Source organism: Ursus americanus, chromosome 22 (genome assembly GCF_024610735.1).
Source record: "Ursus americanus isolate L20-20 chromosome 22, mUrsAme1.1.p, whole genome shotgun sequence".
NCBI classification, from domain to species: domain Eukaryota; kingdom Metazoa; phylum Chordata; class Mammalia; order Carnivora; family Ursidae; genus Ursus; species Ursus americanus.
In genome coordinates this window covers 27210564-27235754 of record NC_142148.1, presented here as the reverse complement: position 1 = coordinate 27235754, position 25191 = coordinate 27210564, and the positions used below count along the sequence as shown (strand labels likewise).

General features: G+C 42.5%; 1 protein-coding gene across 1 annotated transcript in view; it reads right to left on the bottom strand.

The window, feature by feature from the left end:
- PSMF1 (proteasome inhibitor subunit 1) overlaps positions 1-25191 on the bottom strand; it is a 40076-nt gene that overhangs the window by 4434 nt on the left and 10451 nt on the right. The window contains exon 5 of the mRNA XM_045807639.2: positions 15606-15791. Coding sequence (XP_045663595.1) covers positions 15606-15791 — 186 coding nt within the window. The remainder of the gene's footprint in view (positions 1-15605; positions 15792-25191) is intronic.

Genomic DNA, 25191 nt, shown 5'->3' with positions numbered 1-25191 from the left:
GATTTCTTCTTGATTTTTAGTTTTCAGCAGTTTGATGACATGTCCATGCATGGACTTCCTTGGGTTTGTCCTATTTAGGGTTTGCTGAGCTTTTTGAATTTAGGTTTACGTCTTTTGCCAAATCTGGGAAGTTTTCAGGCATTATTTTCTTCAAATAATTTTTCTGTACTGTATTCTTTCTCTTCTCCTGAGACTCTGATCATCCCAATGTTAGACCTTTTATAATTCAGCCCACAAATCCTTGAAACCTCATTTTTATTTTTTTAATTTTTATTTATTTACTTATTTTTTTAAGATTTATTTATTTATTTGACAGAGACAGCCAGCGAGAGAGGGAACACAAGCAGGGGGAGTGGGAGAGGAAGAAGCAGGCTCCTAGTGGAGGAGCCTGACGTGGGGCTCGATCCCAGAACGCCGGGATCACGCCCTGAGCCGAAGGCAGACGCTTAACGACTGCACCACCCAGGCGCCCCTGAAACCTCATTTTTAAATCTTTTTTTTTTCCCTCTGTGTTCAGACAGGATAATTTCTAGTGCTCTTATCTTCAAGTTCACTCTTTCTTCTATTATTTAACCATTCTAATGATACTCATTCATTTAATGAGGTTATTCTGATTTTATTTTTCAATTCTAAAATTTCCATTTGGCTCTTCTTTATATCTTCTTATTTCCTTGCTGAGACTTATTATTCCATTCATTTCAAGACTTTTTGCCCTCACTTCTTAGAGCATTTTTGTAATAGCTTCTTTCTATCTTTGCCAGATAATTCCAACATCTGTGTCATCTTGGTGCTGACATCTGTTGTCTTTTTGTGGGTTGACGTTTTCTTGGTTCTCTGCATGCCCAGTAATTTAGGATTGTATCCTGCAAAGTCTGAACATTTGTTATGAGGCTCTGGAGGAATCCTGCTATTTTTGTTTTAGCAGGCAATCAACATAGCTGGGTTCAGGATCCAAATTCTGGTTTCAGTGTCAGTTCTGTTTTCAAAGACTTCTGCAGTGCTCGACAGTTCTGTACCACGTTCTGTGCTGCCCTGTCTGAAGCACCTAGGCAGCTCTATTCAAACTGTAATGTGCAGAAGGATCGGTGCGGGGATCTTGCTAAAGTGCAGGCTTTAATACAGAAGACCAAGAATGGGACTTGAGATTCTGCATTTTTCACAAACTCTCAAGTGACCTGATTTTGCTAGTCTGGGGAACACAAATGGCTAGGCCTATCAGGGTCCAAGTTCAGCTGGGAAATTTGGGTCTGGGATTATTTACTTTGTTCTGCTAAGTGTGGAGACCTAGGACTGGGGACATGGAGATGCTGAGAAGTGTAGACAAAAGTGTGTATACACGTTCACGTGGAGCACCAGGTCCAGGGCTCCAAGTAAGCGGGACACTAACCCTTTCCTTTCCCCACCCTGAGGATACCCTGTGAGTTCAAGGGTGAACTAGGAATGGAGAATGGCTGGGAAGTATTGCATTTAAATAGGCTAGGTGAACAAAGATTTTTAAAAGAAAAAAAAGAAAAAGATATGCATAAATTATACTAACAAATTATAAGAAAAATGTCACCATAATTGAACACAATGATTCTTTTTGCTATTCTTTTCTAGTCTTTCATAAACATGTTTTTATAAAATTATAATCTTAGATCCCACTGTTTTCCTCCACATATGTCCTGTATTTCCCAAGTTGTCTGTCTTTGCTATTGACATTTTTAATGACCAAGTAATAACCACTCAAGTGATGCAAATTTTTAACACTTAATCTTCTACTGTAGGTACTGGTCTTGCTTCTGATCTGTGTAACTATAAATAATGGTAATTAAGAACTTCTGTGCACACGTTTTTTTCCTGTCAGAAATCAGTAACTGTTATCCTCTGTCTGTCCCACACTGTGTGATGGGGCAAATCTGTTTCTCTGGTCAAAGATGGTTGTGTTCAGGAGCCTCAACTGCGGCTGACCTAGACGATACAGGAGGAGAGATCTGGGTCCTGCAAGCTGATGTGACTCAGATAAGATCTGACACTGAGCTATGCAGTAATGGGTAAGACTCTTAAGAACCTTAGGGGAGGGAAGATGTATGTTGCATTTGGGAGGCCAGAGGGTACACTGTGTGTGCTCGGTAACATTTCTCGAAATGGCCCCTCTCGGTATTGCACACTGTCTAATCCCCAGAACGTGTATATGTGATGAGAAATCACTCTTGTGATTGTTTTATGTAATATGGCACAGCTGACTTCAAAAAGGGGAGACGATCTGAATGGGCTCATCTCACATGAGCCCTTAAAAAAGTAGAAAACTTTCTCTAGCTGGCAGCAGGAGAGAAGGTGGAAGGGGAGAGTCAAAAGCGTGAGAAGGGCTTGACACGCTATTGCTGGCTTTGAAGACGGAAGAGGCCACGTGAGGAGAGATGTCGGAAGCCTTCACGAGCTGAGAGAGAGGCCCTCAGCCAACAGCCAATGAGGAACGGGGACCTCAAGTCATACAAAAACAAGGAAGTGAATTTGGGTTCAGTTAGTTTACAGATGTTATGGGGATGATGCTTTTCTAAACAATTTGAAAGAAAAAGGAGACTAATTCCAGCAATATGGCAAGGATACGGAAACATCAAAATATCGCGGGAATGCCACGTGGCACAACTGTTTAGGAGGGCAACTGGGGAACATGAAAATCTTTAAGAACAGGCTTAGTCCTTAATGGAGAAATTCTACTTTCAGTAATGTATGCTAAGGAAATAATCAGAGATGTGCTCTAAGTTTGCACGTTTGTTCACTGAGGTGTTAGCTGTGGCAACCCCAAATGAGAAATGACTGGCTAAAAAACGCCATGCACATCATCCTTGATTTGTCTTCCCCTCGTTAAGCCAACCCATCTGCAAGTCCTGTCAGGTACACTCCCAGATACACCCGAGCTCGTCTGCCTGGTCTGCCATTTACTGCCCACCACTGTTTCTTGCCTGCCTGCCTGTATCGGCTCCTGACCTGGTCTTCCTGTTTCTACTCGTGTCCCTTTATGATCCATTCTCTACAAAGGAGCCAGAGAGATTCAAAAATAAAATGTAAACAGGATGATGTCCCTCCTTTGTTAAACACACCCAAGAGTTCCCACTGCTTCTGATCTTGCCCCCAGAGCTCTGCATGCCCTGGCCCGTGCTGACCCCTACAGTGTCATCACCATCTCTCTACCCCACCAGTTTACTGAGTTCCAACCACACTACTGTCTCTTTGTTCTCGGAACAATCCAACACAAGTCTGTTTCTTTCGAAATGATTGCTGATATGTGTGTTACAAAGAGGAAATAGTAAGGGCTGAATCCTGCTCCAATGTTTATGAGCTGTGTTGGTCTGGGTAAGTTAACTAACCTCTCTGTGCCTCAGTTTTCTTTTCCATAACATGGAGATAACGGCACCTATCTCATTCTTGTTATGAGGAGTAAGATTATGATTTCCATTTAAGGTACCTGCTTGCTTGGCACATAGTAAGGGCTTACTAAATATTAATAGTTGTCAGAACCTAACTGGGATTCCTCAAAAGAAAAGTCAGTAGTTCAAGGGGTCCCAACGAGACTTCTTTCTACCCCAAATGTTCTGAGGTTCCCACCACTTGGGATGAAATCTAGCTCCTTAGCCCTCGTGATGTGCTCCTTATATTCCCCTATTCCTTCCACGTGCCAGTACAGGTGAAATATAATTCCCCCATTCCCTCCCTTGCCCACCCAACACACACACACGAGATGATTTCACAGCCTCATTTACACCCACTGTCCTCTCAGCCACACATGCCAATTACTCCCAATACCACAGAATTTTTATTTGTCCTTAAAATTTAGCCCATCAGGCATTATTTTTGTGAAACCTTTCCTTCTATCTTGTACCCCTCAATCCTTCAGAATAATCACCCTTCTCTGTGCTTTAGGAGACTTCAGAAATACGTCATTGTTTTTAAAAGCCTTATGATCCGTAATGAACAGGGCCATCAGCCTGGATCGACTGTGAACTCCTTGCAGGCTGGGTCCATACCTCATCATGTATTCCCAGTGCCCAGTACAGTGCTTGACATACAAGCAACACTTAAACAGACCTATTTGGGAATAAGAAATTGTGAGAAGTGTAGAAGCAAAGGTTTTAGAGTTAGACCCAAGTCCAAATTCTGGCTTCACCATCTAACAGCTGTGTGATTTGGGGCAGGTCCTGAAATCTCTAGGCCCTAGCTTTCTCTCCTGCAAGCGACAACACTATGTACTTCTCAAGGCTGTTTTAAGTATCAAATAAGAATGTTTACAAAAGTGTAACACCCGGTATATAACAGAGTTCAATAAGTGGTATCCAATATTCTATTATTATATCACAACTTCTGCTTTACACTGGTTATGATCAAGTTACTTACTATACACAAACCTCAGTTTCCTTACTTGTAAAATGGGGAGAGCCCTTATCATTCTCATGGGGTTGAGAGGATTTAATAAGAACATACAGATGAATGCTTAGCTTGTTGCTGGGAATACTTGACACTCCATAAGCAGAGGCTGTCTAATTATTATTGAACTAACTTTGCCATCCATGGGAAAAACCAAAGAGATCAAGTTTATTTGGCTCTAAGAGGAAAAGCAATGCTGGCAAATTTTAAGAACAGGGTATAATAACTTCATGAGTAGTGAAAAATGAAAATTTAATTATTTTAAGGTGGCATAGGCAGAGGGTAATTCTTTTCAAAATATGGTGCTGGATCAACTGGATATCAATATAGTAAAATCTCAACCTATCTTGTACCACATATAAAGATTAATTTCAAATGGATTGTAGATCTAAATATAAAAGATAAAACAACAAAGCTTGTAGAAGAAAATATATGAGAAATTCTCCATGACCTTAGGGTAGAGCAAAGATTTCTCAACAGATCAAAACAACACCAAACATAAAGGGAAAGCACTGATAAGCTAGATTACATAAAAATTAAGAACATTTTAGGGGCGCCTGGGTGGCACAGCGGTTGAGCGTCTGCTTTCGGCTCAGGGCGTGATCCCGGCGTTATGGGATCGGGCCCCATATCAGGCTCCTCTGCTGTGAGCCTGCTTCTTCCTCTCCCACTCCCCCTGCTTGTGTTCCCTCTCTCGTTGGCTGTCTCTCTGTCAAATAAATAAATAAAATCTTTAAAAAAAAATTAAGAACATTTTAATTTAAAAAAACACCACTGACAGAGTGAAAAGGCAAACTATAGAGAGAAAATATTTGTAATACATTTATCTGACAAAGGACCTAAATCCAGAGTATATACACAATGCCTACAAATCATAAAAAGACAACGAAAGAGAAAAATGGGCAAGAGATTTGAAAGACTCTTCAACAAAAGGGGGTATCTAAAAGGGCTTGTAAACATTTTTTAAAAAGAAAAAGAAAGGATGCAAAATGTCCTCCACAGAATCCTGAGGGTCCCTGAAACTCTTCCGTTGCAGGGGGTCCATGAGATCAAAGCTATTTCATCTTACAAGCTATGTGCTTTTTTCACTGTGCTGAATTTGCACTGATGGTACAAAACCAGTGGTGAGCAAAACACCTGAAGCCTTGGCAAGAATCCCAGCAGTGGCCCTGAACTAGCCGCCAGTGTGCCCTCCCTCGCCAGCCACCCGCTACGTGCACCTAGTGTCACTTTAGAATGTCCTCGATGAAGCAGTAAAAAATTACCAAGTGTTTGAAAACTGCCATCTTTGATTCTACCTCTTTTTAGTATTCTGTGTGACGAAACGGGAAACTGGCACAAAGCACTTCTGCTGCATACAATGGTACTTATCAATATTTTTGCAGTTAAGTTGCTAGCTGAACTGGCCATCTTTTCATGGAAAGCCATTTTTACTTGAAAGAACGACTGACAGACAAACCACGGCTATTCAGACCTGGGCTACATAGTAGACGTTTTCTCAAAACAATGTGAGCCTGTTACTACAAGGAAAGCAACTGACATTGTTGCCAATGATAAAATTGAAGCTTTCAAGTGAAAATTAGCAATCTGGAAATTTGTATTTAAATTTGATGGCTTCCCAGTACTGATGGCGATGAGACTGGTGATATTAATAAATGTGACTGATATTGGATAATAAAATGAGTCAGCATTTAGCAGACCTGCATAACTCAGTGAACCAGTGTTTCCCAAATGATCAATATACCTTCTTCCAATATCATACATGGGTAAGAGATCCACTCAAAGGACATGACAGACCAGTGGATTTAATTTTTATTTCTTAAGATTTTATTTATTTATTTACTTATAGTATGAGCGAGCAGGGGGAGGGGCAAAGGGAGAAAGAGAATCTCCAGCCAACTCCGCACTGAGCACAGAGCCTGACGTGGGGCTCGATCCCATGATGCTGAGCTCATGTCCTGAGCCGAAATCCAGAGTCAGACGCCCAACTGCCTGAGCCATGCAGGTGCCCCTGAAAACATTATTAAACCACTCTTCTCTTCTATCTAATAGCCTATCTTGGTAAAACTTCAACAGAACCGTGATGTCACTACCTGCAGACTAAATGCAGAAGCAGAAATGAGAATCAGCTGTCTTCCATGCCTGATAACAAATAGTCTGCAACAATGTGAAAGAAGTCATTCTTCTCGCAGAATTTTTGTGTTTGGGGAAAAAATACATATTTTTGTAAAAATTTCTTATTTGTGTTAACATGTAATGGGTTTATTATTAAGTGAATGAATAAACGTGTATTTTTAAAATTTTAGCTGTTAATTTCTAATATGGTAAATATTGATAAGAACCCAAACAAGAGCTCTTTTTTTTAGAAAAAGATTTTATTTCTTTGAAAGAGAGAGCAAGCAAGTGAGCAAGAGAGAGCATGAACAGTGGGGAGGGGTATAGGGAGTGGGAGAAGCAGACTCCTCACTGAGCAGGGAGCCCGACGTGGGACTTGATCCCAAGACCCCAGGATCATGACCTGAGCCAAAGGCAGCTGCTTAACCGACTGAGCCACTCAGGTGCCCTAAGAACTCTTTAATAATTCAAAATTTAATAATTCTTCCTCAATAATTCAGAGTTCAAGAGGGTTTCTGAGACCAAAAATGTTGAGATCTGCCAGCATGGAAAATATAACTCAATGAAGCAAAAGAAAAAAACTATATACAGATGCATATAGCTTTACTATCTAAAATGAACAACTGAACACGCTTAAAATACCCCATGGAGGTCAGGCAAACTGTAGCATATCGGCAAAATAAAATATCAGATACTAAAAAAGATATATTTAATACTTTAGAAAACATTATGAAATTTTAAAAAGAAAATACAAAACACAAAATATTGGAAACATTAAAAATACGTAAAGACAGACTGATTGGGACTGAAAATGAATTTTGAATGACAAGAGCTCTATATCTAAGGATTTATTTTTAGTGAATCCAGTTACACATAGGAAAAACTTGTTTTTCAAAACGGCGAATAGGATTTGGGGCATACGATCTGACTGAGGACAGATGGAGCAAAGGGAAATGGGTTAGAATTGTAAGACAACAACAACAAAAGTTAGGCAGAGATTTAAAAAAAAAACCCTTTCCTGGGGCGCCTGGGTGGTGCAGTGGTTAAGCGTCTGCCTTCTGCTCAGGGCGTGATCCTGGAATTCCGGGATCGAGCCCCACGTCAGGCTCCTCTCCTGAGAGCCTGCTTCTTCCTCTCCCACTCCCCCTGCTTGTGTTCCCTCTCTTGCTGGCTGTCTCTCTCTGTCAAAATAAATAAATAAAATCTTAAAAAAAAAAAACAAAAAAAAACCCTTTCCTTACAGATGGGCTGTTTTCAGTAATTCTTCCCTAGAGATCTCAGGAGTAGGACAGACCTACTTTTCCACCATCAATTCTGCATCACAATGGAATGTTCTCCCCACATGTACTCCTGGCCTAGAAGCAACCGGCACCAGACCCAGTATCCTTTGACAAATTCTGGGTACACATCGCCACACACTTCGGGAAGCAAATCCTTCTGCACGACGACGGACACCCTATGTGTTTGCTTTTGGAGGTTCCCAGGGGTGGGCTACACAAGACGGGGGTGTGGAAGGCGAGCGGTGAGACGCGGGACCGTGTCCTACGGGAAGGAGGCAGAGGCCACTTTTTCCCACTCAGAGTACAAGCCGGGGCTGTTCCGTGACGGGCTAATTAACACCCTGCAGCAGCCAGATGGGCCAGCTCCCGTGCAGCTCTTTCCCTCCTTCCTGCCCTAAGGCCCCACCCCCAAATCCCGCACTTGAGGAAAAAACAAAAAGGTGAAAGTGTTGAGTGCTGGTTGCCCGGCAACTTGGTGGTGGTGGGGGGCTCTAATAAAGGCATCGGTGTCGTTACAGACATCTGTGCTGACAGAGGAAGGGGGCTGGCGAGGAGTGGGGGCGGAGGGGGGTGAGAGGCTGACAAAAAGCCTCCCAAGCATTCCGCCTCTTCTCCAACCATCTCATGTAGCTCAGTGTCCTAGTCCTGGGAGACAGACTGGCTTGAGAAAGACCTAATGGAGGGAGGGCAAGGGGATGGATTCTTCTCCACACTCCGTGTGCACTCGCTATATTGAATTCGTACACAAACTGATTATTACATGAACTAGAACTGAACGGTGCGGTGGGGAAAGCATAAGCAGAGTCAGACCCCCGTAAGGGCAGACTGGGCCCAGTCTTCACCCTCCCAGTTAGGTAAGGCTGGGAAGTTACGCTACATCCTTATCCACCATCTCCTCCTGTGTAAAGCAGGGGTGCTACTCATCTTCTCACAGGCCTGTCTGGGAGATGAGCAACCGTGAGTGAAAGCACCTGGTTTGGCGGTCAACATGGCCAACAGCCAAGAAGTGGCAGTTACTCCTCTCCTTGAAACAATGTTCCTACGGGGCTGGGCCTAAATGCAGTCACCCAACCCTGCCCAGGTCCATACTCTCACACCTAAGTGGTTCCACTGCATCAAATCCTTTTCTGGGGGAAGAGGCTAGGTCTTTAAAAACATAAAACAAGGTTCTGTCTTTGGGAGGACCCTCCACTCATTACACCTTCAGTCTGGTTTTGATCTCGACCTGCTACCCGAATGGGATGCACTGAGTATTTACCAAAGCTTTACTATATTCTGAGCAATGAATTCCGCACGCGACATCCATTACATATCAATTCGAAGAGACCTCTGAGACAGGCATAATAATTCCCAAGGTGCAGATGAGGAGACCAACGTGCTCCCAGAGGCTACACGTGCTCACTGAGGGACAGGTAAAGCTACAAGGTCAGGGTCTGAATGTAGCTGATTAACCTCCAAAGCCTGTGCTCCAGGCTGCCATGTAATACTCTCTCGTTGATATGGGGGAGGTGGGTGGGGTGGTAGAAAAAGGGACCAAGTCCAAAGAGTGGTATGCTGAAACAATGAGTCTCAGCGTTCTGCCTCACCGCCGCCCCCCTCACCACCCCCACCATTGCACTTGGCTCTAACCACTTCCTACCCTTCCGGGGCTCTACACAGGTCTGGCCTTCGTGCTGGAACACCCTTCCTACCCCACTCTTCACAGAGGAACACATCCTCCTCATTCTTTAGGAGCCTGCCCTGAACACCGAGTGTGGTTCGGGCTCCTCTTCCACGTGCTCCCTAGTACACTGTCCCTCCCTGATGAGATGACAGCAGGGGCAGATGGCATCACTGGTCTTCACACGAAACACCCAAGGCTGGATCCAGTGCCTCACGCCTAGGGAGCTCAGGAAATACTGTGGACTTAAGAACCTAAGTGGCTCCTGAGCACCTACATTTTAAAATACTTTTTATTTTAAAATAATTAAAGAGTCACAGGAAGTCGGAAAAACAGTGCAGAGAAATCCTGTGTACCCTTCACCCAGTTTTCTCCAAGTCATACCACCACACAGCTCCCTCATGCGACCTCCCCCACCTTTGTGATCAAACCTACAGCCTGCCCCCATCCCTAACCTCTGGCAAACATTAATCTGTTTGGCATGTCTATTAATACTGTTATTTTGAAAGGGCTGCATAAGGGGACTTGCACAATATGTGACCTTTTGGAATTGGCTTTTTTCACTCAGCATGATGACCCTGAGGTCCGTTGTAAATGTGTGTATCAACACTCGGCTCCTTTACATTGCTGAGTAGTATTCCATGGGCCGCACCACAGTGTGCTTACCCACTTACCAACTCAGGGACATCGGGATCGCTTCCAGTTTTGGGGCTATTACAAATAAAGCTGCTATGAACATCTGTCTACAGGCTTCTGTGTGGGCATAATTTTTGTTTCTCTAAGATAAACACCTAGAAGTGAAACTACTAGAACATACTAGAAAGTGTTTGCTTAAGAAACTGCCAATGTTCTTGAGTGCTCGTACCATTTTATTTTACATTTCCACCAGCAATGGATAAGAGACTGAGTTTCTCTGTACCCTCTCCAGCATTTGGTGTCATTTCTATTTTTAATTTTAGCCAATGAAGGATTTCATTGTTTCATTTCCATTTCCCTAATGGCTAATAGTGCGGAATACCTGCTATATGCCATCTGTGTATCCTTTTAGGACGCTCTCTCTTCACATCCTTGTCCCATTTTCTAATTGGATTTTTTTTTAACCTGTAGAGTTTTAAGTGTTCTGTATCTTTCTAGATACGACTGCTCTGTCAGATGTGTAGTTTGTAAACATTTTCTCCCAGCCTGTAGTTTATGTTCTCATTCTTTTAACAGGGTCTTTCACAGAGCAAAACATGTTTAATTTTGATGAAGTACAATTTAACCATGTCTTTCTGTTACAGACTGTGCTTTTAGTGTCTGATGAATGCTTCAGCAAGCCCGAGATCCAGATTTTCTCCTGTGAGTTCCAAAGCACTGTAGCACTAAGTTTCACATGTAAATCTGTGATCCCATTTGAGCTACTAGCTCACGTTCAGCCTGAGCCCTGGGCTGGTACCCTTGCTGAACTCATTATTATCACTGTTGTTACTGCTGTATTATTTGGTAGGTTCTTTGGGATTTTCTATCTTGACCATTATGTCTATCTGCAAAAATGAACTGCTTTATTTCTTCCTCTCCTATCTGTATCTCTTTTACTTCTTGTCTTAATGTGGTAGCAAAATTTTCAGTACTACGCTGAATCAGAGCGGTGAGAGTGGATACCTATGCCTATGCCTTGTTTTTAAGGGGGAAAGCATTCAGCAGCTAATTTTAAATAAATCACTTCTGCTGGTATGATGATGAACCCATAAAATACCACTTAGGTACTAACAAACTACTCTGTAGTTGAAGGAAAGACACCAATGTCTCAATCATGAGCAATTATTATCAATTCTCTTGTAGTCTGAACCCAGGGACCTCATTTCTATTGTTAAATGTTCACATTTCCAATAAAGCTAAGGCTAGGACCTATTCTTTCTTTTTCTTTTTTTTTTTTTTTGTTTTACAGTTTATTGAGATCTATTGCACATGTCATAAAATTCATCCAGTTAAAAAATACAGTGCAGTGGTCTTTAAGATGTTCACAGAGTGTGAAAATATTCTAGTTAGAACATCTTCTGCACCCCAAAAAGAAACCCTGTACCCACAGCAGTCATTCCCTATTCATGCCCACCAATCCCTCCACCTCAGTTCCTGGCAACAACTAATCTACTTTCTGTCTCCATGGATTTGCCTATTCTGGATAATTCACATAAAACCATACAATATGTAGCTCCTCTCACTTAGCAAAATGTTTTCAAGGCTCACACAGGTTGTGACATGCATCAGTACTTTCTGACTGCGGAGTAACATTCCGCTGTATGCACGTGTTGCTTTGTGTATCTGATCATCAGCTGATGGATATTTAGGCTGTCCCCACTTTCTGGCTGGTATGAGTACTACTACGGACGTGCACGGACACAAACTGTACGTGATTATGTGCCTAATAACTGTTATTTCACTGTGGTTTGGAGTTCCATTTCCCTAGTGATTAATGATGTTGAGCATCTTTTCACATACTCATGGGCCACTTGAACCATTTTTGAACCATTTTTAAATTGGGTTGTCTTTTAATTACTGAGTTGTAAGAGTTATGTATTCTGGATACAAGTCTATTGTCAACTATGATTTGTAAATGCTTTCTCCCGTTCTTTTCACCTTCTTGACTGTCCTTTGATGACAAAAGGTTTTAATTTTGACCAAGTCCAATTTGTGCTTTTGGTGTTGTATCTAAGAAACTACTGCCAAGGTCATGAAGATTTATTCCTGTTTTCTTCTAGGAGTGTTATAGTTCTCTTATGCCTGGTCTACCATCCATTTTAAGTCAATTTCTGTGTGAGGAAGGGGTCCAACTGCACTCTTCGGCCTGTAGATATAGACTTGCTCCAGCACCATTTGAAAACACTATTGTTTCCCCACTGAATTGTCTTGACACACTGGTTGAAATCAGTTGCCCATGGATGTATGGGTTTATCTCTGGATCTCAGTTCTATTCCCTCGGCTTTATATGTCTATCCTTATTCCAGTACCACACTGTCTTGATTACTGTAGCTTTGTAATAAGTTTTGAAACTGGAAAGTGTGAGTCTTTTTTCTTTTTCAAAATTGCTTTAGTTATTCTGGTTCTCTTGCATTTCCATATGAATTTTAGGATCAGCTTGACAATTTCTGAAAACAAAAACAAAAACAAAAACCCCAGAAAACAAAAAACCTGCAAACAAGGAACTCTGGGATTGGGATTGCATTAAATATGTAGATCAATTTGGAGAATATTGCCAATATTAAGTCTTCCTATCTATGAACACAGAATGTCTTTCCATTATTTAGATCTTAATTTCTTTGAAAAATGTTTTGTAATTTTCAGTGTATAAGTTAACTTCTGTTAAATTTATTCTGAAGTATTTTTTCTTTTGGGGGTTATTACAAATGGGATCATTTCCTTAATTTTCACATTGTTTATTGCTAACGTACAGAAATACAATTGATTTTTATTTTTTGATTGTGTATCCTGTCACACTGCTGAACTTACTTATTTTAAAAGTTTTTTTAGGGGATTCCTTCAGATGTCCTATATACAAGATCTCATGTAATCGGCAAACAGAGCTTGCTTTACATCCTCCTTTTAAATCTAGATACCTTTCCTTTTTCTCGAGTGATTGTCCTGACTAGAATCTCAAGTACGATATTGTATAAAAGTTACAAGAGAAGACATTCTTGTCTTGCTCCCGATCTTAGGGGGAAAGCACTCGGTCTTTCTCCATGAAGTAGGATATTAGCTGTGGGCTTTCTGCAGATGCTATTTACTGAGGTAAGAAACTCCTACTGCTAAATGCTTTTATCATGAAAGGGTGCTGGATTTTGTCAAATGCTTTTTCTCTATTGAAATGAACATGTGGTTTTTGTCCTTTGTTCTATTAATGTGGTATATTACACGAACTTATTTTACCATTTCCGGGATATTCTTTTGGTCATGGTATATAATCCTTTATCTATGTTGCTGGATTTGTTTTGCCAGTATTTTGTTGAGGATTTTAAAATCTATATTCACAAGGGATATTAGTTTGTAGTTTTTTTGTGAGGTCTTTGGTTTTGGTATCAGGGCCCCAAAGATCCGAACAAGGTCCAACACTATATTTAGTTGGTATAATTCTCTTAATAAGAGCCCCACTCTCCCTTTTTCCCTCATGCCATTCATTTATCTGACAATGAAAACAAGGTTAATTTATCCTGTTAAAAAATGTTCACGTTCCAGTTTTGGCTGGAATACATGTATGCTCATGCATCTATTTCACTCGTTCTTCTATCCCTCATGCTTCCTGTACTGTGGGAGTTAGATCTGATCCAGGCTGCTGCGTACTTACTACTGCATCATAGGAGACACTTAATGTCCGGCTATCCCATTTTCAGTGTTAAGACTGATCTACGGGCTCAGGTGTGATCAGCCTGACCTATTCACTATAAAGTTCTCCATCAACCTATTACCTAAGGGTTTCAGCAAACACTGATGATTGGTGCCTAGGTACAGTATCTCAGGAGAAGTTGCAACATGGTTATTTTTTATTCTTTCAGTTCTTCCCAGGCAAGGAATTTTTGTCGTCACAATTATGAACTCCAGGTCCGATTCCTAGCTAGGGTGGCAGAGCCTCCAGGTGCCACTGGGGAAGCCCCGGAGGGACCTTTGCTTGCCATGGGAGCTGGAGGGTCCTCCCAGCACTCGAGGCAGACGCCAGCGACTCTGCACGTTCCACATGATGCATTCTACATTAGAAGAATGGCCTGCATCCCACACAATTTGTGAAAGTCTTGTTAGGTATTCAGGGAGGTGTAAACCTTCATAAATTACCCGTCAAATGAGACACTGTCCATCTAATATTTCGTTTGCCGTTGTCTTGAGAACTGTTCATCATTTCAGAAAAGTCACGTTAGTAACAGCAATACAGTTTATAATATTTGAGTTGTGCTCTAATACATCTGTATACGCCAGCTTTCGTGACTGTCACATTCGACATAATTCCATACACGAGTGCAAACGTCTGACTATGTTTTCCAGTGTAACTGTGCTCAGGCATCTACATGCTCAAACAAACAAACACCGTCTCGCTAACCCCTCCCTACTTCTCACTCATATCATGGTTAGGACTTTGCACGGACCCCTTCTGAAGTGTGCACTCGCTTAGGTTACCTAGGAGTTTCACTCCAGGAGAAGTAAAGGAGATCTCACAGAGCATCTGTGTCAACATGGGCAGCGAGGTTGAGAGAGCTGAGAATTACTATCTACTGAAGGGATAAAAATCCACTCCAACCCCCTTGATTGCGGTCCAGGGCTTGTTCTTAAATCTTGCCACCCTACTCTGGTTACATCACAGCCAGAGCACTGCACTGGGATTTGACACCCGAACTGCCTCTTTATTAGTGGCTGGTGACCTCAGGCAGGCCATCTTGTCTCTGTTCCTGTCTATAAAATAAGGACGTTAGATCAAACAAGCTGTCCCCAACCCTTCAACTACTTTTTATTATTCAGCCTCCCCACAGGATTTCTGAAGAGTGCCAAAGAGACTTACCAATTATTATTTATTGCAATAAATTAATTTCCCATTTTTTAACTAATCAAAGATCTATAACTGGAAAACAGGATAAAATAACAATGGCAGTGAACACTCACTTATTACGGCCCCACAGTGAACCCCCAGGCTCCCATTACTACCACACTGGGGACTCCAAATTGGGAAGCTCTGTCTCAGCCAGACACTAAGGTCTCCCGCTGGTTCTTGTCTCCTCCCTCAGAGCACGAGTCTCCTGTCGTAGATGCTGCCACCCTAACCTGCTAAGATCTTGGATGAGACATGGTCATACCCCATGCTGTTCTGGAAAAGTTCTGAAGCTGTCCAAGAGTTTAGATGACTACCATGAATGACATGAAACAGGCAAGACAGTTGGCCTACATCCCCTCTGGGAAAGTACTTCTGTGAAATGCGTGGCCCAGGTCCTTGCAACCTGAAGAAGCTGGGTAGCTAGGGTGACTAGGAGTCATACCAACTCACTGCTCCACTTAAACGTCTCTATTCACCAAGACTCTAACAACTTGTCGCAGACGCACGGAGGCCAGAGAGGGGGCCAAGTGGCAGGATGGTTATGGCTAGAAACCTGCAGAAGCATGGGCTGGCTGCCCGCTGGGGGCTCTGTACTCACCAGGGAGGCTGCCGGCTCGTGTGCGGGTGCTGTGGGTGAATCCGGAGGGGGTCCACCTCTCTGGCAGTGGCAGGTGGAAACTCCCGGTGGGGACTGCTGACACTAGCCTTGTCCCAGTGCTCATGGATAGGTGTGATGATTCCAGACACGATGCGAGACCGAAGTTCCTCACTGTTCTTGTAGGTCCTGTAGGAAGGAGATGAGGTGTCAACTGCTTGCACCTGGCTGGCAGCCCTGTATACACTATTCTGGCAGCGGCGGCGGCGACGGCGGCGGCAATGGCAGCCCCGACAGTTCTTGGCTTTGCGCGTGGACTGTTTGCAAGGGTGGGAACGGGCCGCCCGGCGGACCTGTGTGAGGGGGGCAACAGCCCGGTGTCGTCTCCGAGATTTGGGCCTAAGCTTCTTAGGCATCTGAGTTGCCCCTCCTCATTTACCACCCCATTAGAAAGAGGTAACGGTGCAGGGGCACAGGGCCTGGACTGGCTACTCCTCTGTACCTGCCCAACCCTATCCTCAGCCTCATTGTGTGTTCATCACATGTCATGGGAAGGGTCATGAACGGCCAAGGCTCCCTGGGGAGGATGAACCAGATTCCTGGTCCAGGTAGGCAGGGCTCTGGGGTCTCAAGGTCCACCTCTGTCACCAACTCAGAGTCCTTGGAAGGCTGCGCTGGGCCTCTCTTCTCTGCCTGTGACAGCCAAGCACTGTGAGCCATAGCTGAGGTGTTGAGGTAGGCGGAGGTAGCAATGAGTGGGCAGTGCTCTAGAATTCCTAAAATCTGGCTTTAAAATGAGCCATATCCTGGGCCAAAAAGCAAATCTTACAAATTTAAAAAAACTGAAACTGTACAGAGTATGTTCTCTGACCATATGGAATCATACTAAACATCAAAATAGAAGTCTCTAAATACATGGAAATTAAGCAACCCAATTCTAGATAACGCTTAGGTCAAAGAGGAAGACATGAAAAAAAATACAAAACACTGAATAAAAATAAATATATAACATATTAAAATATGTGGGATAGGTGTGCCTGGGTAGTTCAGTCGGTTGAATGGCCGACTCTTGATTTCAGCTCAGGTCATGATCTCAGAGTTGTGAGATCGAGCCCTGCGTTGGGCTCCCTGATAGGCCGGGCCTAGGATTCTCTTCCTCTCCATCTGTTCCTCCCCCAACTTGTGCACTCTCTCTCTCTAAAATAAATTTTAAAATCTTAGAAAAAAATGTGGGGCTATGGCTAAAACAGTGTTGAGAAGAAACTTCATAGCATCAAATGCTTACATTGGAAAAGAGGAAAGAAATCGATAATCAAAATTCTGACCTCAAGAACCTAGAAAAAGAGCAAATTAAACCTGAAGCAAGGCTGAAGTAGGGAAATGATAAAGAAGAAAAATCAATAAAAGAGAAAAAAAGGAAAATGAGCGAGAAAATTAATTTTAAAAACCTGGTTCTTCCAAAAAATAAATAAAATGGACAAACTTCTAGCACGATTGCCAAACACAAAAAGAGAGGACACAAATTACCAATATCAAGAATGACACGGGATATTACAACACATGTGTTGTCACTGCAAGGATAATAAGAGAATGCTAACAACAACTTCAACAACGGAGAACAGACCAATTCTTCAAAAACCACAAACTAACAACTCAGCCACAATAAAAACGATAATCTAAAGAGTTCTACTACGGTAACAAAATTCATAGTTAAGCACCCAGAACAAGAAATCTCCAGAGCCAGATGATTTCAGTGGAGAATGCTACCAAACACATAAAGAAGGATTAACACCAATTTATAGTCATTTCCAGAAAATAGGAGAGGAAGAAACATTTCCCAACTCATTTTATGAGGCCAGGATTGCCTCACATCAAAGCCAGACAAAAGAGAGCACAAAAAACAAAACTACAGACTTGCATTTCCCATGGACTTGGATGTACAAATGCTCAACAAAGCACTAACAAGCTGAATTTAAAAATATATGAAAAGAGGGGCGCCTGGGTGGCACAGTGGTTAAGCGTCTGCCTTCGGCTCAGGGCGTGATCCCGGCGTTCTGGGATGGAGCCCCACATCAGGCTTCTCCACTATGAGCCTGCTTCTTCCTCTCCCACTCCCCGCTTGTGTTCCCTCTCTTGCTGGCTGTCTCTATCTCTGTCAAATAAATAAATAAAATCTTTAAAAAAAAATATATATATATATATGAAAAGAATCATACACCCCAGGATTCACTGCTGGTATGCAACGCTGGTTGACAATTCACAAATCCTTACCATATCAATAAGCTAAGAAAAATCATATGATCCTATCAATTCATGCAGAAAATGCTTTGACAAAATCTAACATGTAAATCCATTCATGATAAAAACTCTCAACAAACTAGGAACGGAAGGGAACCTCTTGGGGTTCATAAAGAACACCTACAAAAACCTATCGTTAACAAAATACTTAATAGGGGCGGCTGGGTGGCTCAGTAGGTTAAGCGTCTGCCTTTGGCTCAAGTCATGATCTCAGGGTCCTGGGATGGAGCCCCTCATCAGGCGCTCTGCTCAGCAGGGAGTCTGCTTCCCCCTCTCCCTCTGCCTGCTGCTCCCCCTGCTTGTAAGCCCGTGCTCTCGCTCTCTCTCAAATAAATAAAAACCTTCAAAAAAAACCCCACAATAATATACTTAATAATGAAAGACCTGAGTTGACTGGAGGATATTTCTGAAGCTAAGTGAAAGGGAGAGACCTGGGAGTAGGGAAGGAGGGAACAAAAGTTGATCTATGACTTTTTCCCCCTTTTAAGGTTTATTGGAATGGGAATAGAAGCAAAAGTCTAACAAATTAAGTTTTTTTCCCTTTAACTGGGAAGCCACTGGGCAGGTAAAAGTGGCAAATATGGACTGTATTCCTATATGGTTTTGGTGGTACATACTTGGGACTTTAAATATTGAGTTTTAGAACAAGGCTGCTCATGTATATGGGGCAATAATGATACAACAACTAATATTTACTGAGCGCTTACTATGTGACAGGCACTGTTCTAAGTCCTTTATATATATTAACTAAATAAGTTTTCAGAACAACTATCAGTTACAAATCCAGTAAATAAAGTCAGAAATTGAATGAAAATAGTAATAAAAATAATGAAAGACTGAATACTTTGCCTCAGAATGGGAACATGGCAAGGATGTTCTCTCTCACCACTCTTAAATAACGTAACGCTGAAGTTCTAGCCATTGCAATAAAGCAATAAATAAGAAAAAGGAAAAAATATACAGATTAGAAAGCAAAGAATAAAACTTCCCTTTTTGCAAATGACATAATAGTCTACCTTGAAATTCCCAAGAAATCTACAAAAAACCCTCCAAGAACAATGAGTTCAGCAAGGTGACTGCATACAAGATCAGCACACAAAAAAACTGCATTTCTATATACTAACAACGAATATCTGAAAACAAACAGCAGAACACAATTCATAATCAGCCCCTCCTCCAGAAAAGAAACAGCAAAAACATAGTCAGGATCTACGTGCTGCAAATTACAAAATGATGATGAAAGAAAGAAAGAAGGCTTAAATGGAGATATACCATGTTCATAGTAAAAATGTCAATTTTCCCCATTATAGGTTTAATGATTTATAGGCTTAATGCCACTCCCAGCAAGGTTTTTATTGACACAGACAAGCTTATTCTAAAGTTAGTACAGGAAGGCATGGACCCTAGAATAGCTCAGACTATCTTGACAAGCTAAGTGGGAGGAATCATTCTACTCAATTTTAAGGTCTACTATGTAGCTACAGTCATCAAAACTGTGTGATACTGGCAGAGGGACACACATAAAGATCAATGGGAAAAAATAGAAAACCCCAAAACAGGCCCACGTAAGTGCAGACAACTGCTTCTGAAAAAGTTGCAAAAGCAGTTGAACGAAGGAAGGAAGAACAAATGGTGTTGGAGCATTGGACATCCATAGGCAAGACAATGAACTTCTGTCTAAACCTCACACCTTCTATAAAAAGTAACTTAAAACAGACCACAGACTTAAATGTAAAATATAAAACTATAAAAAGCTTAGGAAATCTTGGGGACCTAGAGCTAGGAAAAGCATTCTTGACACCAAAAGCATGAGCCATAAAATTGATAAAATAAATATTATCAAAATTAAAAACTTTGTGAAAGATCCTGTTAAGAGAATGAAGAAACAAACTATAGGCTGGGAGAAAACATTTATAAGCCATCATCTAAGAAAGGACTTGCATCTAAAATATATAAAGAACTCTCACATATACAACAGTAAAAAACCTCCAACAATCCGTTAGAAAATGGGCAAAAGACATGAACAGACACTCTGCCGAACAAGATACATGGATGGCAAATACACACCTGGAAAGACGCTCAACATCATTAGCCATTAGGGAAGTACAAATTAAAACCACAATGAGATAATACTACATATCTATCAGAATAACTAAAATGAAAAAGAGTGACACCAAATGCTGGTGAAGACGCAGAGAAAGGATATCACTCATGCACTGGTGGTGGACATGTAAAACAATACAGACATCCTAGAAAATCATCTGGCAGTTTCTTAAAAAACTAAACATGCAACTGCCATTGTGCTCTTGGGCAATTACCACAGAGAAATGAGAATTATGTCCACACAAAGCCTGTACCTGAATGTTCATACCACTTTTACTTGTAATAGCAAACAACTGGAAACAACTAGATATCCTTCAAGGAGTGGTGCACCCATACCAGGAACTATTATTTAACTTTACAAAGGAACAAACTATTGACGCAGGCAGCAACTCAGGTGGGTGACAAGGGCATTATGCTGAGTGAGAAAAGCCAATCCCATAAGCTTAAGCTTACATACTGTGTGATTCCATTTACTTTTTTTTTTTAAGGCAGAGATTTTTTTAAAGAAGATTTTATTTGTTTGTCAGAGACAGAGAGTGTGTGTGCGCGAGACAGAGTACAAGCAGGGGGAATGGCAGGCAGAGGGAGAAGCAGGAGCGAGCCCAATGCAGGACTCGATTCCAGGGCCCTGGGATCATGACCTGAGCTGAAGGCAGATGCTTAACCGACTGAGCCACCCAGGAGTCCCTTAACATTTGTGAAGTAAGAAAATTCTAGAGATGGAGAGTAAGTGGTTCCCAGGGAGGCTAGGGATGGGGAGGGATAGTGGGTGTGGCTATAAAAGGGCATTAAGAGGGACGCTTATGGGGGCAGCTGGGTGTCTCAGTCAGTTAAGCATCCGATTCTTGATTTCGGATCAGGTCATGATCACAGGGTTGTGAGATGGAGCCTTGCTGCTTCCCTGACCAAGTTGGGTGGAAGGGGTAAATCTAAATCTTCTTTCCTTTCAGCCAGATGAGCTGTGTGTGAAACAGCTGGGAGGCCTCCGATCTCCCTATGTAGGATGCGTGTTTATCTGCAGAACTCAGGTCTGAAGTTCTTGCACAATTTCTAAGCCTCAGTAGCACTGCTATTTTGGTAGCAGCAAAAGTCAGCCTGTAGTCTGTCATCCTTCAAGGCCAGAAACAGAAGGGGCACGACAGAAAGGAACGGATTTATACTCCTTAGCAAATCAGAGTTTGCTCACCAAGGGGCACACACTCCCACCTAGCGTGGACAAGACACGCCATGATGACCTAACAAGCAGGGCTAGATGGGGCAAGGTGACTGGAGACAGGCAGTTCAGTGTCGCTGGCAGTACGACAGAGCAGGGAGGGCGGGCCTGATGATCAGGAGGCAGATCCATACCCCAGCTCTCAGAGCCTCAGTTTCCATGGAGACGATTCCCGGTGATGGGAGATTTTCCCCTTTGTATGTTTACTAAGAGCTGCGGCACCCGGCCCTGAGATGCTGGGCCGACATCTCGTTTTGTTCTCAGAGCACTCTGAGGTAGTACTGTTGGTTCCGCATTTCACAGTCATCAAAAAACAAAACAAAACACTCCCCCAGCACAAAACCCCAACAAATGTATCTTAAAAATAAATAAATGGCAACACTGTCACCGTTTCCCTCAGTACTGCTAAGGGGACTAAATGCTGTCCTGAGCACGTAGAGCCCCCCAGGACCTGGGCTCCTCCACAGGTTTCATCGCCTTCTCCCGCAATACAATTCCAGAATGAAGACGTCAAGAGAAAGGCTCCACGTCCTCTCCTCACCCACTTCAGGGGTGCGGGGGTCAGCGAGTGGGCAGCACCCAGAACGGCAGCTCTGGCTGCTGCTCCGGGCTGGCCTCACTTCCCTCCATTCCATGGCCCACTATGTGCAGAACAGACCCAGGCCCTGCCCTCAAGGAGCTCACAGGCCAGGGTGGGGGAGACCAGCTCTAATCATGAAATACCCACTTGTTAAATGCTTAAGATGGTGTTACGAAACCTCAAATGTGGGGGCGGGGGCAGGAGAGGCTTCTCTGCAGAACTGATGTTTCAATGGGAACTGAAGAAGAACCGGAGCTGGCTGTGTGAGGAGGCTGGGGAGAGTGCCCCTGGCACGGGGGGGGGGGGGGGGGGGGGAGGGGAGTGTGGCATGGTGGCCAAGGCACAGCAACCAAGGGGGACAGGGTGGCAGGGGTTAGGCTTTAAGCCCCATCAGGGATTTTGTTCTCTATCCTAAGAGCAACCAACATTCACTGGAGGGGTCTGAGTAGTTTTCAGTGTAAAAAATTTTTTTAATTGTGGGAAAATACATTTGAAAATTTACCAGTGTAACCATGTGTAAGCGTATAGCTCAGTGCTGTTAAGCATGCAGATTATTGCGCAATCACCACCACCACCCATCTTCTGAACTCTTCATCTTGCAAAACTGAAACTCTGTACCCAGTAAACAATAACTCCCCATTCTCCATGTCCCCAGCCCCCCGGCACCCATTATTTCCCTTTCTATCTCTATGAATCTGACTACTATAGGTATCTCATATAAGTGGAATCATAAAGTGTTTGCTTGAGTGGTTAATTTTGCTTAATGTCCTCAAGGTTATTCCATGTGGAAGCGTAAGTCCAGCTTTTCCTTCCTTCTTAAAGCTGAATTGATGGAGGTAGAGACCACATTGTGTATACCACTGAACGTATATGCTACATTTTGTTTATCCATTCATCTGTTCTAGGGATTCATGGATACCTACATGGCTTCCACCTTCTGGCTATTGTGAATAATGCTTCTATAAATGTGAATGTACAAATATCTACTCTGGACCCTGCTTTCAATGCTACTGGGTATAAATTCTTGGATCATATGGTAATTTAATTTTGTGAGAAACCACAACACTGTTTTCCATAGTGGCTGCACCTTTTTATATTTCCACCAACCGTGCACAAGGATTCCAATCTGTCTGCATCCTGGACAACACTTGTTATTTTCTGTTATTTATTTATTTATTTTTTTGATAGTAGCCATCCTAATGTATGTGAGGTTGTATCACTGAAGGATTTCAAGCCAGGGTTTCAACCATGACTATGTTTTAAAAAAGCTGGTCTGACTACTACGTGGGAAATCAACTGAAGGGTGATGAGCTGGAGCAGAAGTAGGGATCTCTTCACATAAAGGCTTCACAGAAGGGGGGCAGAGACAAAGGGGTGGCCTCAATCATGGAGGCAGATGGTATGCAAGCCTGAGAGGAGTGGAATGGGTTCAAAATGGTTATTCCTGATTAGATACAATAAAATGCAACAGGGTTTCTAGGCAGTTCTGATGACTGTGAATTTACACTGATGCCAGGCTTCCTCTAAAACCAAGGAGGTCAATGAGGATGGCAAAAAAGCCCTTACGATGGGATAAAGTGGAAATATTTGGGCCTAACCATGTAACAATTTCATTACACTTATGGAAAAAGAAGCATTCAACTAAGTACCCTCTGAACGTAAATACTCGGGCTATATACGTCCTCAGTGGGACACAGCTGAATAAAAAGAACTGGAAAGAAACTGTATCTGAAACTTTATTTGGTTGATCTGTTCTTTGCTGATCCTGATGTAGCAGGTCAGCAACTATGTGTGTATTTTAGGATCAAACAAATGAGTACACATGTTGATGCCCCTGGAAGTCGGAGTTCTCACCACAGAAGAGAGCTGAAGTACAGAATAAAAGAGTAAGAATCCCATGCTGTTAGATTAAAAATGAAAGCATCAGTTTAAAATTTAAGAAAAGACTTTAAGGAAAAAGATTCCAAGCTCTATTCCCTCACTGAAAGGGCCTGGAAACAATGGCATCCTTACTATTAACGAGCACATTCAGGGCCCAGATTTTGGGTTTTTAAATATGATTCCCCACTAACAGAAATCATGGCTCCTCAGAAAACCAGCTGACTTCAAGGCAGGGGCAAGAAACTTACAAGGTGAAGGTGGAACATCTTACTGTGTCAGAAAGTATGAAACACTCTACAAATGATGGCGACATGTCAAAAGGACAAAGGAGGCAGCCTAAAAGGGTTCCCACTGGTCAACTCTGGAACAACTCAAGCATCCAAAGAATGACAGAAACGGACCATAACTTAGAAAACAAAAGAATCCTTCAGTCTACACTGGTATTTTAAAAAATAAAAATAAAGGGGACAGGAAGAATAGAAAACTTTTTTTTTTTTTTGGTAAAAAGTGCTGGTAAATGTAGAAAGAATGATTAAGATAGAAAATTACCGTCTTACAGTTATCACTGTAGTAACAGACTCAGGCAAGAATCATCAATCGATGCCAAGACCTCTGGATGAAGACTGCTCGAAAGCAGGGTACTCATGGTCTGTTGGTATAATCCCACAGATCACTTATTAAACACAAAGGAAAACAGACGCCCTTACGAGAGAGAAAGCTGGCAGACACCACCGAGTGATCAAACTGCACACAGTCAACGAGACAGACGTCTGCTCCTGACGTGAGACACTGAGAACACAGCCTCACCGATGCAATGCTCTTGTCAAAAATGTTCAGTCTGAATCAGATGATGAGCAAAGAACCTAATCAACCTGATCACTAGGGAACAATCTGAACATTCTACATGATAACTGACCTGGAGTCTTCAAAACTACCAAGGCCAGGGAACACAAACATCTAGGAAACTGTTCTGGATTAAAGGGAGTTAAAGAGCCACGAAAATAAATGCACTGTGGGATCTTTGGCTGGGTAAGAAAGAACCCTCAAACCAAAAAACCAAAAGACCCCAGGATGACTGCAGCAACACCAACACGGGCTGTGTATTAAGGGATGCTTCTGTACCCTCGCTACGACTCCCAAGTGTGAGAACTGTGTCAAGGTCACATCAGAGGCCGCCCTCATAGGAACGAGGAGATACTGCTGAATTATTTAGGGGTAAAAGTTCAACAGAGTCTGGAGATAATTCTCAGGTGGTTCAAGAACACAAAAGCACACAGAAACATTAGGCAAAGCTGGCAAAACGTTAAAAACTGGTAAATCTAGGTGACAGATCCATGGGTGTTCACCGTCATTTCTGCAAACCATCTCTTCTGTGGGGTCACAAATTTCAAAATAAAAAGTCAAGAGAATGAGAAAATAAGCCAGACTGGGAGAAAATCTTTGCAAAACACATATATGATAAAAGATCGTTACCCAAAATATACAAAGAACTCTTAAAACTCAACAGTAAGAGA